Source organism: Protopterus annectens, chromosome 6.part0 (genome assembly GCF_019279795.1).
Source record: "Protopterus annectens isolate FY-2018-M chromosome 6.part0, PAN1.0, whole genome shotgun sequence".
In the NCBI taxonomy this organism is placed as follows: Eukaryota; Metazoa; Chordata; order Ceratodontiformes; family Protopteridae; genus Protopterus; species Protopterus annectens.
This window is the reverse complement of record NC_056737.1, coordinates 1,990,584,527-1,990,597,277: the sequence shown is the minus strand read 5'-3', so window position 1 is coordinate 1,990,597,277 and position 12,751 is coordinate 1,990,584,527. Positions and strand designations below refer to the sequence as shown.

At 38.7% G+C, this 12,751-nt stretch overlaps 1 protein-coding gene across 4 annotated transcripts in view; it reads left to right on the top strand.

The window, feature by feature from the left end:
* Positions 1-12,751, top strand: part of CCDC141 (coiled-coil domain containing 141) — a 2,268,332-nt gene that overhangs the window by 1,154,843 nt on the left and 1,100,738 nt on the right. For all 4 annotated transcript variants that reach the window (XM_044075309.1, XM_044075306.1, XM_044075307.1 and 1 more), the window contains one exon: positions 11,845-12,033. In XM_044075309.1, the coding sequence (XP_043931244.1) occupies positions 11,845-12,033 (189 nt within the window). The remainder of the gene's footprint in view (positions 1-11,844; positions 12,034-12,751) is intronic.

Genomic DNA, 12,751 nt, shown 5'->3' with positions numbered 1-12,751 from the left:
TATTTGCATGGTTCTGAAACAATTCTAGTTCATAATCTTTATCAGGACCTGGTCTATTACAGTAATATTAAGTACAATGCAACAAATGCTGTTTGTTAATGTCGTGGGAGGGGAACTTGCTGATAGCTACATTCATTAGTTCCTCGGTTACTGCCCCTGGACCAGTTGTAACCAAGACCTGGCTGTACCAATAATGCATTTCACCCTCCAGTCGCACTACAAAAGTGCCCATTTGTCACTGTGCTTCCATACCCTGCATGGTTGGAACTACTGCTATGCCAAATATCTGCATTAAATCTCTACCCAAAAGATTCACTGGGCATTTTGCAGAAACTACAATTTTACTTTTCTGTGTCATCCCTGTAGCAGTGTCTATTATTGTAATCTCACGGGAGAGTGGCTCCCGATATAGCTGTCCATTGGCTGCTTTCACTAGTATATAGTCTGGTGATTCTGTATCTTTCGGTAGTTTGGAAGCCCCTGAGTCACACAAGAATTTAACTTCCCTCCCCTCCACCAGAAGCACCACTTCCGGTTTTGTATCTGCTACGTAAAGGTCTAAGCTCAAAAGAGCTAGGTCCAAAATTTCATTTTCTTCTATGTCTGTGTATTCATATACATCCTCTACCCTTGTGTCACATCCTCTTCACCTGCTATCACATTCACACTTACCTTTTCCTGCTCACTTTCACTCAATGATTCCTGACTATCACATAGTCATTCCTCATCTTCCTTATTTTAGTAGTCGCCTTCTTATTTAGCCTGCAATCCCTTGCTAAATGTCCTTTTTTCCCACACTTAAAACACTCACCCTTTTTCTTTCTTTCTTCAAAATCTTCTGATCGTTTGTCAGATTGTTTATTTCCCTGGGGATTTTTCTTACCCTTTTTCCCAGTTTGTACTACAAATACTTCTGACCCATCTTCTGCTGAAAATACTTGGGTTTTCTTTTTCTTTTTACTATTAAAATGTATTTCTGCATGTCTAGCATATTCAAGTAAGGCTTGTAACTTACTTGTTCGATGATCTATCATATGCTTCATAATGAAGCTACTAATAGGTGCAATGCACCCTTTCAAAAATGCGTTTTTCAATTGTTGTTCATACGGGGAATCATTCGCTTGATTTTCAGGAACTGTCATGCCACTATGATTGTTAAAGCATTCTAATAATCTGGCATAGTACCCATCTACTGTTTCTTTTTCCTGTTGTATACATTGATTAATACAAGTCCAATCAGCCCTAGGCTTCCACTTTTCAGAGATCCGGTCTGTCAGACCTTTCACTCTGCCATCTAGTTCTGCGTCAGTGTGTGGGAGTGGTCTAAGTTGTGCATCACGAGGATTCCAGCTGCCACAAATCATGTGCCAATCTGGACCTACAATTTGTCTAACTACTTTTTCTACTTCCTCTCCATTTAAATGGTAACTTAATCTCATACCTTGTAAATCTTCTAAAAACTTCCTAAAATTAACTTTTGGGTGGGGAATACCTTCTGTGGCTTTCCAGATATCTTCCAGTGTCCACGGTCTATAAACTAAAAGAGTCGGGTCTTGTCCTGCCTGTCCTGCCTGAGGATTCGGTACTTCTATGAGCGAACATATCTCTTCTTCGCTCATAGCTTGTGATGCTCTATTTAACTCATTTAATTCAATTTCCCTCCTCAAGTCGCATGTTCGAGACCTGGTCTCGATGGGATCCCTGACAAACGTTTGTGCTTTTGCAGGGACAGCTGGGTATAACGGAGGTGGATCAGTACGTCCACTCGCTTCATATTCTGGTAACGGAAGTGGAGGGGGTGAAGGAGGGGCCGTCAGTATTACTAAATTATTATCTTCTTTGTCTAAAAACATCATTTTTGAATTTTTAATTCTTTGCTCTCTATGATTTGCTTCCTCAAGCCACCTGTGCGCCTGAGGGACTAATAATTGTCTCTGCTTTTTCAATTTGCCTTTCACGTCTATTTTTAACTGTTTTACAAGTTTCATGAATGCAAGTTTATCTAAATTACCCTCGAATTTGTACTTATCGACCCATTTGGTATAATATTTAACATTATCGGAACGCTGTAATTGCATATACTTTGCGTCTTCAGTTAGGGGCGTGTCCCGGGAACTTTTTGTGCACTGATTTCCCATTGGTGTCTTAGCTAAGCTGTAAATTGTACGTAACCCTTTCTATCACATGGTACCACAAATCTACACCTTTTTCACAGTTTATCTAGAATAACTGTCTACCTATTCTGTTTCCCTGATCTATGACAAAAAACAGTAATACCTTCTTCTGTCTCTAATTTGTATAAGCAATTTACCTGACAAAAAAAGAATAATTCTGTAACTAGTCCCTGATCTTGAAACAAAAATAAGGTAATTCTTCCTTACCTGACCCTCCGTGAGTTGATCCACTGGATCGTTGACTCGTCCTCCAATCCCAGATCTGAAACAGTGGCTGGCCTCTTTCGAACGACAATTCAGTCGGAGGTCTTTCAAAGCAAAAGAGCCGATTTGGCCTCTTCTCCGTACGGATGCATGCCACCGGGCCCAATTCTGACCTAGGTCCAGAGCGAGAGGTACATTATCCGGCCCAAAGGACCAATCTGTCAAAGGAAAAATATACTTTAAAAATGATCAAAACACGGTAGGTTCAGGTTAAGGCACTTTAATCTTGCAGCAAGGAGACAAAAACGTGCTAATACAGAGTTTGTCTAACCAGAAACAGGAAATGCATTCATTTTTATAGGTTATCAAATTAATCCTGTCCTACCATGCTGACGTAACGAATTACCACCTTTTGGTCATCATCTGCTGACCATCTTTCCCATGATTTTCTGCTGATTTAAACAATTTTTATGTGAAACATCCTGAGGAAAACAACATGGCCTTGGTTACTTTCAGTTAGATACTTGTTATGTTACATTCAAGATACTATAGCTAAATCGAACACAATGCTAGCAGTTCATTTCTCTAAAAAGCCTTTGTCTAACTTATCTCTAAACTACTGCAGCTGCAGAGGTTCCCATCCTCTGAACAAAGCTGTCTGTCTGGAATCATTACATTTATTCAATGGTATATTGTCTATTCATATGCTTCTGACCTAGCAGATTAACACCTGCTTTTCAAGTACATTTCCACAAGGCATAAATAAGAATATTGCTGTGCTAACAGTTACTAGGTCAGAGGGCAACTTGCAAGTTTCAGTAAGCATGCTGCAGTTTCAATAAGGATTATTTTCGGCCTCATATGAAACTCAATTTATAAAAATCACAGTGCATAAGAAATAGAATGAAAAGCATATTAAAAACACTTGATTATTAATTTGTTATTAAGCAAACACATATTAATACATATTTTTCTAACAGGATAATTTCAGGCCATTAAAGCCAAACCCCTCTAGCTGTAGACATGCATGTTTCTGCCTTCTTATAACATCATCAGTACATCATAAGATGAATGTTTGCCCTTTGGAAACACAGGGTTGTCAAACACAGCTGATATCCATAAACATTAGGGTATCTACAAAATATCCCAACTAACAAACTAAAACAAATAATAAAAAGGTCACACAGATAACCAACTGGTTAAAAGACAAAAAGAAAAATCTAGCGAAGTTAGAATTCTCACTGTGTGATACCTTAAACCTCTTGCATCAGAGGCCTCATGGGACTAAAACAAAGAGTAAAAAGGTCACACAGATAACCAACTGGTTAAATAGACTTAAAAATGAAAGTAAAAGAAAAAGTCATGGACATTCAGAATTAATCAATCAGGATATGGGAGCCTCCAGACTGATCCTGTCTCAGTTTGGATTTGTCATGGGCAGGTCATGTTTACTCAACTTGGTAGATTTCTTTTTGAAAAGGTCACCAAAGCACAGGACAAAGGCAAAATGGTGCACACCACATACCTCGACCAGGCCAAAGCTTTGGACACAATTCCTCATTCAGGTATAGTAGAAAAGCTAAATAAACTGGGAATCAACCTCCTGTGTTACAAGGTGGTTTGCCAACTGAATCATAGATAGGTAACAAATAATCAGATAGGGGAAGTTACCTCCACAAAGAGAACAGTCACCAGTGGAGTCCTCCAGGGTTCTGTGCTGGGACATCTCCTGTTTAGCTTCTACTTTTCTGAAGTAAAAGACAATACCAAAGGGCTGCAGTTGACTAAGGTTGCACATGACTGTACGCTAGGAGCAGTCATTTAACCCCCAAATGACTTAGCCATCTTACAGGATGGTTTGTCTCAATTAAATTACTGGTGTCAAAATCATGGACTGAAATTAAATGCCAAAAAATGTATTACTGTATCCTTTATAAAGTCATCTACCCCAGGGAACTTCCACATTGACAATATGCCCCTAAGAGTTGACCCAGTTGTCTGAAATTTGGGAACTTATGTGGACAGTCACCTAACTTTTGACCAACATGTGCCTGTTGTTGTAAGAAAGTCCTTCTATATTGCCTAAACAAACAGACAATGTCTAGATCTAGGGATCTATTTATTGCCCTTTGTGTCAGTCATTGAATAATATCAGTCCAGATACATGCAACAACAGGAATGTCCACAGAGATACCTTTATTAAAGGGATACAAGGCCTAAGCAACTTGTCCTACATGAACCAACTCAAAGCCCTGTCACTATAATCGGTATCCTACAAACTACTAAAAGGTGACCTGTTTTTGGCATACAAGGCATCCTCTGACTCATTAGTAATGGATTTACTGCACATAAGCAAATTAGATGGCATCAGAAATACTTGGTCTGGGGATCTAAACCTCTTCTGCAACTTCAACAGAGCCATTTGGAAGGAAAGATACATCTTGCAGAGGATATTGCTGTTGTGGAACAGACTCCCCATCCACATAAAACAAAGTTTAACAGAAATTTACCCCAGGACTGCCCACTGTACTATTAATGGGCAGAAGCAGCTCCTAACTCCTTTATCCCATGTATGGGTCCCATCAAATTATCTATTGTATGAGCCCAAGTATTCTCATTAAGGGTAATATATAATTATTGATAAATAAAATGCAAAACAAGGTGGCTAAAAGCAGTAAAACATAATTTTAATACCCTGTAAGCGCTTTCACATCAAATGATGCTTCCTCAAACCATTACAAAACACTCATCACATCACTCTATATATATATGTATATGAAACAATTCATCAATTAAACAATTAGAGCAATCAAGATCTTAAAGTCAACTCACATCGCTAACTCCAAGTAATATCTCGTATATACATACCGATACATAAAAAAATGCATATATCCATAAAAAAACAGTAATATATATATATATATATATATATATATATATATATATATATATATATATAAATATATATATATAAAAAACTGTATAATGACTGCATATATAAGAAAAAATTACTAAGTAAAACACATACAATTCATATAATGCATTTATCATCTCAAGGGTCTAGCTTTTAAGTGTGGTTTAATGGAAGCCCTATCATTAAAACCAGGGATTCTGTCTGCTTCCAGTTCCAAAATCCACCTTAATTCACGCTGTTCTGTTAAATTCTTCAAATCTCCTAATCTTAGACTAGATCTAAAACATTCTGTTACTCTAAAACTGAATCTATGTGTATAATTAAACATGACTGAGTGTTTAGCAAGCGCACTTCTTTCTATAGCATGATTCCTTATAGCTGCCAGATGTTCTCTAACTCATTCCCTCAACGTCCTATTTGTCATCCCTACATAAAATGAGGTACATAAATTGAAAGTAGCTAAATAGATTATATTCTTGGTTGCACAATTAGCAGAGACTCTAAACGTATAAACCTTATTGGTCTTGGGATGTATAAGCTCATTATCTAATGCTAGCACTTCACAAATGTTACAACATCCACATTTTTGTAAGCCTCTTACATCTGCTTCATAAGACTTGTTTGTATGACATAGTCTTCTCAAATTCTTTTTGTTTCTGTAACTGTAGCATGGTCTATTATCAATTACTTGCTTGATTTCAGTATCAGCTTGTAATATAAACCAATTCTTATTAATAATTTGTCTAACACAATCTACATTATTAGAATATTCTAGTGTTATTTTCACTCCATTGTTACTATAATTAGTTCAAGATGTATTTTCATGAGTCAATCTTGGGCCATACATATATGGTTGGGCCCTATCAGCTCTCAAACTTTGTACTTCCTATATATCTCTATTTATCTCTCCATGCTTATAACCATGTTCTATTAATTCATCACTAAATCTAATAATATCATCATTAAATTTGGCTTCTACATTATCTAATCTAGAAATATGCATGGCTTGTCCCTTCATAATATTTTTGCATATATGAGAAGGATGCATGCTGTCTCTATATAATATATTATTCTTACGACATGTTTTCCTATGTAATTCTGTAGAGAAATAACCACATGCATTTTTCTTAATAATAATAATAATGTCGAGAAACTCAATTTGTGTATTAAAGATAGTATACATAAAATTTAAGAAGTCAGTAGTGGTATTTATATATGACAAAAATTGATGTAACAACTCTATACTTCCCGTCCAAATCAATACCAAGTCATCTACAAATCTCTTGTATAGAAAAATGTATTGAGAATAGTCCCTATGACTTAACACATACTTCTCTTCCCAGTATGTTAAAACTATATCGGCATAGCTATTAGCACACAAAGTAGCCATAGCTACGCCAAGTAGTTGTAGAAAATAGGTATCTTTGAACAAAAAGACATTATTGTCCAAAACCATCTCCAATAACATACATATCAAGTCAATTTTATTTTGACTATATATATTGCCAGACCTTAAATAGCTATTAACAGCTTCTATACCATACAAATGGGGTATAACTGTAAATAAAGAACTTACAAGATAACTCCCCATTAATACCTCATGCTTTCCTGTTACTGCTGCATGTAAATCATAAATAGATTGTTCAGCTTCATAGCTTCATAGGTGTTTACTAGGCTAAAAACCAGAAGGGCCATTTTAAGCCTAGAAATGCATCCCAAATCTCTGACAAGTTCAGATACCCCTGATGAGTATAAGCAGGGGTTTGGGAGATGAAACATTTACAAGAAAGGGGCTGAGAGATGAACCATTTACAAGTTGCCTATGTCCATTAGAGATATTGGTGTCAAACCAGGGATGAGTTTCCTGTTCCCCACCTAATTGTCCAAGTTGCACTTGAATTGGGTTAGGGAGGAACTCTGCTTCACATGGATGGGGAAACTGTTCCCTAGACGGGTTAGTCTCTGGGATACATACCTGTCTCTCTGGCAGGTCCTATTTATATCACGGACAAGGTTTAAGTCTTTAGAATGGATAATTCTGATGTTGTTTGTTTTGTGGATATGCAGGGGATCCATCAGGGTGTAGTCTGACAATGCCCTGTATGCCAGGCATAGATCTCCCCTCAAAAGCCTGTAGGAGACAGAATACAGGGATAGGGCCTTGAGGCGGTCTGCATAGGTCATTTTACTTACACCCTGTATTCTTTTAGTGAGGAATGTCTGTGGATCTTCTAATTGTTGAATATGCCTGGTTAGACAATGACTTCCCTGGACTTAGATGTCATACCTTTGTTTTTAAGTTGTGCAACATAGAATGATTCCCTCACTACTGTATACATGTGATGGTTAAAGGCTAGATTACTATCTATGTGTGCCTGTAAGTCCTTGACTACTGGGTCAACTCTATGGAGTGTATTGTCAATATGATAGTTACCAGAGTTGGATGATTTCCCAAAGGATACTATTATGCATTTCTTGGCATTTAGTTTTAACCCATGGCTCTGACACCAGTTGTTTGTCTGTGTCAGCCCCTCCTGGAGAACATTTGTGTCAATGTGGGATTCCTGGAGAACATTTGTGTCAATGCGGGATTCAATGACAGCTCCTACTTTGCAATCTGCAAATTTAGTGAGCCAGAGACCATTGACATTGGCCTTGACTTCAAAGAAGTAAATGCCAAAAATGACCAGTCCAAAGACTGATCCCTGAGGGAATCCACTTGTGACTAGCCTCTTTGTAGAGGTTCACTCTCCAATTCTAACTTCCTGGGTCCTGTCTGTGAGCCAGTTGGCTATGCACCAGGTGACATACACATTTGTACCTAACCTCCTGAGTTTATTAATAATGCCTGAGTGGTGTATTGTGTCAAATGCCTTGGCCAGGTCAAGGTAGGGAGTGTGAACCATTTTGCCCTCATCCATTGGTTTGGTGACCTTCTCAAAGAAGTCCACCAAGTTAAGTAGGCATGATCTGCCCTTGATGAAACCAAACTGGGATGGGTCCAGTGTCTGGAGGTTTACTATTTCACTACTGATCATTTTCATGATAATGCTTTCCATGGTTTTACATATAAGACTTGTGAGACTTATGGGTCTGTAGTTTCTAGGGTCTGTAAATAGCCCATCATTGTGCTGAGGGATGACTGTTTCTGTTCCCCATTCATGAGATATGAACCCTGTTTGGAGGCTACAGTTAAATAGCAATTCCAAAGGCCCTGATAGGTCATATTTCATGCCATTTCAAAGGCAACCTGGGATATTGTCTGGGGCCATTGATGCAGTGTTCTTGGCCTTAGGGGGAGCATTAAGAATATGTTCCCTAGTGATAGCAGGGGGAGTTATATTTGATGGCATTTCCTGAGGGAAGGTTGAAGGGAAGAGAGGGGTAAAGTTGGAGCTGAATTTATTGGCGAGTAGGTTAGCTATATCTTCTGGCTCAGTATAGGTGGCTCCCTTTTACAGTAAGCTATGCACAGAATTGTGTATTTCCTTTGAGGTTGTGGACATAACTAAAGAATGCCTTGTGGTAATCCTTGGCCTGGGAGGACAAATTTACCTCACATTTGGCTTTGGTAGACTTTATTTGTCCTCTGTGTTGTTTGTTTAACTTGATGAGAGTGCCTTTATCCTGCTAGGTACTTTACTCCTAATTTTTGCCATGATTTTCTTCCTTCTGTTATACAGCCTACTGATTTTGTGATTCCACCATGGTGGCTTGTTTTTTGTGTTAGCTATGTACTTCTTCCTGGTGGGTGCAGCCGCCTCTATGCAGCTATTAATATGCTTGTACATGATTTCTGTGAACAGTTCTGCATAGGCAGCAGTGTTCTCAGGGTTTATGGAGGCTTGAAACTTTGCCAGAAGATCACTTAATAGCAGGAGGTTAGCCTTAGAGTAGTTCCTGAATATTCCAGGTTTAGCTGGTTGTCCTAATTTTATTTTTACTTCAAAGCAGACCATTTTCTAGTCTGACCTTATCAGGAAAAACTTTAGAGTAGAGGGTGTGCAGCACTCGCCCATACTGGTGAGGACCATATCCAGTATGATTGCACCCCTGGTTGGTGTATTGACTGTCTGGTCCAGGGAGTTTGTGTCTACAAAATCCAGGAATCTCGGTGCTTGTACATTTGGTGTTGTATAGGATTGCCAGTTAATAGTGGGATAATTAAAGTCACCCATGAATATGGTATTGGGTTGGATGATTAGTGTTTCTAATATGTTTAAATACATGGTATGGGTTTCCTGGGTCATAGAGGGGGACCTGTAGCTTGCAAGGAAGTGATATTGGATTCTGCCTATGGTGATTTGAAAATGGAGCAGCTCAAGTGCACTGACCAGCCTTGAGGTATATTTATTTTTGATGTCAATAGAGACACCTCCACCTTCAGTCCCTGCCTATGTAGTATCTGGTCTAAATGTGTGGAAGGCATTATAACCTTGCACCGTTCGTGTGCTGTCCGCAGCTTTAAGCCATGTCTCAGTGACCACACAGACGTCAGCATTCTGTAGGATGAAGAGAGCTTCTAAGGAGTGGAGTTTTTTTGTTTAGACTCCTAGCATTGAGCAGTAATACCTTTAGAGATAAGTTATTTTGATCACAGAAAATGCCTAGGCTTAAAATGGCCTGCAACGGCAGCTAGCTTAGTACTTACCTTCGAACTTATAAAAGTTACTTCTGTCCAAAGTGACTATGACAAGAGAAGAAAGAAATGTGTCTGACTTTTTGACAGGAATTTCTGAAATAAGAGATCCACTTTTGCTAGGAATAACCTTGCTGAGGATAGGCATAGCCTTCTGACAAGGCAGAGTGGAATTCCCTTTGCCTTCTAGCAAGACCAACAAGAGTGGCTCTCACTTGCTTGCAAAGGGCACACCAAAAGCCACAGAGGATGTGTCTAAGCCCTGTTCTTGGAGACAGGGAAAAAGATGAATGGTCTGAGGAACCAAAAAATGGCCACTGCAAATGCTGCAGTGATGTAAAAGGGTAATGCCGTGATTATGGCCCAGCTGACCATGGTTCAATCAGTGGCTTGGGTGACTGACACAACATCAGGGATGGATGGATGTTACTATCCCTGGGTGGAAGGGACGATCTATGGGTGTTTTTTGGTGTGGATCCATAGTGGAGGTTGAGGACAACATGCTGAATGGTGTCCCTGTCAAAATAGGAAAGAGTGGAGACATGGCTGAGCTGCTGTGGAGGTTGGGAGATAAGCTGCACACCTCCACTGCATGCATGCCTATCGGGCATACCACTAGATCTGCAGGGGAGGAGGAACTGCATAAGTCATATTAAAAATTTTCCTGTTGGATGGATGCAAAGATGTACTGAGTCCCCAGATGTTTCAGGTCATGACTAACCCCGGAAATATCTGAATAGTCCAAGTGGGCAAAGGAAATAGCTGGATGACCCAGCATGACCTGGCACTGGGGTGCCAGGCCTGTAGCAATGAAGGACAAAGAGGGCCAAAAAAAAGAAAGAAAATGGCCACAGCAAAGTCACCCATCTGCAGCTGAGGCACATTCGCAGCCTGCTGTGGTGGCAAATGCGGTTTACTAATTGTCTCCTTTTTGTAGCTGGAAGAAAGAAGATCTGAAGAACCAGTAGACTGTTCCAGGGTTAAGCCAAAAAAGATACCTAATTCCCTGGTAGATACCTAATTCCCTGGTAAGTCTAGTAGCAGTAGTCAGTAAAATAGGTAAGTAGTAAAAAAATAACTGTTTCCCCATAAAAAGCACAGTAGAAACAATTTAAACACTTACCTCTGCTGCCGAAAGCAAAATAAACCAACTTTAGTCTCAAAAATCTTTTACAAAAGTAAAAAAAGTGATTCTCCCATATAAAAGTAATACATGTCATGTGACAGTCATTTAAACATTTTTCTTAACTATGAAATTATTTTTTTACATAAAAACGTAAATTTCTGTCATAAAATGTAGAGTGGAATTTTTTTTCTCGAAGGAAGCTTAGGTGACCTTTACTGAAACAGTGTTAGCTCACTGTCAATCCTCAAAAGGTCACAAAAGGAACATTCTTCAGCTCTCAAGGGCTTGGCTTACTTTTTAGTCAGCACAGCCTGAACTGACAGTCTGAATGCATGGAAGGTTCCCTGAAGCTTTGGAGGCTGGTTGGCTTAGCAGGATAAAACCCATATCATTAAGGCTACTGTAGCAGTGATCCATATGCTGAACATCATTGGTTTATTGACAAGAAGGTTGATTTATGCAGCTGCTTACTAAAGTTTATAAGTGTGGAGGGGAATTTGTATTAAAGAGATATCAGATAAGCCCTAGGTATTCAGAAAAACTGAATTGTGGCAACAGTATGAAATATTAAGGATCTTAACACAACACTGTCTTTATTGCTTATATGTGTAAGCATGACATGCCATTGCATGAATTTACAGTCAGATTGTTGTCTTCACAAAATGCTTAGCAAATGTGCAAGTTTTTACTTTGTTCTGATTGATATACTTTGCTGTGGGAATGCTACTGCTTGCGAGTTTTGCAGTAAAAACCTAACTGAAAAAAAAATGTCTTTCTTTTTTACCAGAAATTGAATGCAGAGGTAGAGTTCATCATGAAAATGTCTGAACTTCTAAGTGTACAGGGCATTCCAGTGAAGGACAAGAGAGAAAAAACTTCCGAACTCCTGAGTGCTAATCAGTCAGTAAAGGACATGATTAAGCAGTACAAAACCCTTTGTAGTACAGCACTCAGATTTCATCACATCACTCAAGAGGTATTGTATCAAATAGTGTTTAAATAACAGCACAGTGTGGTCAAGGTCAGAGTTCAAAGAGATGTTCATTAAAGCTATTTAACATCAACCCGTTTCAAGTGCAAAAATGCAGCATGTGGCTGTTATTTAAGGACAAATTCTGACTCCTTCCTACATCTTTCACACTTAAAAAATTAAGGGCTGTTGTTTTACTGTTATATAGAACTGATTCAGTAGGGATTCTTTTACAAGACAAATGAAAGTAAAAGATCACAGATTGATGCTCTAAGCTCTTTTTTTCACTGCTAGGTCTCAGTGAACAATCATGTAGGTCAGTGTCAATAACCTGCTGCCAGTCAGAGTTGTGTTTTCTTTGTTGAAAAAAAATGTGCTGCTTTCTGCATAGTTATTTGGTGAAACTTCCAATGTAAATTGCAATTTTCAGACAGTGGTAACATTTTGCTTGTAGTCCATGACAAAGAAATCTCATAGGGCTGTGTGATACCTTTCTAAGGCAAGGACTATTGTGTGGAGAGAACATGCCAATAATGAGTCCAAATGAGCTATGAAGGTCATAGAAGCTGTTAAGGGCTGGATGAATCTAGCTGATAAGGGCTTACTTTGACGGCCAACTTGATGGCCCACTCTTTAAAACTTGCTTGTCAAGAAAAGCATGCTGTTATCAAGTACACGGTACTTGAAAATACAATCATCAAATATGTTTCTGAGAAGTACGTAA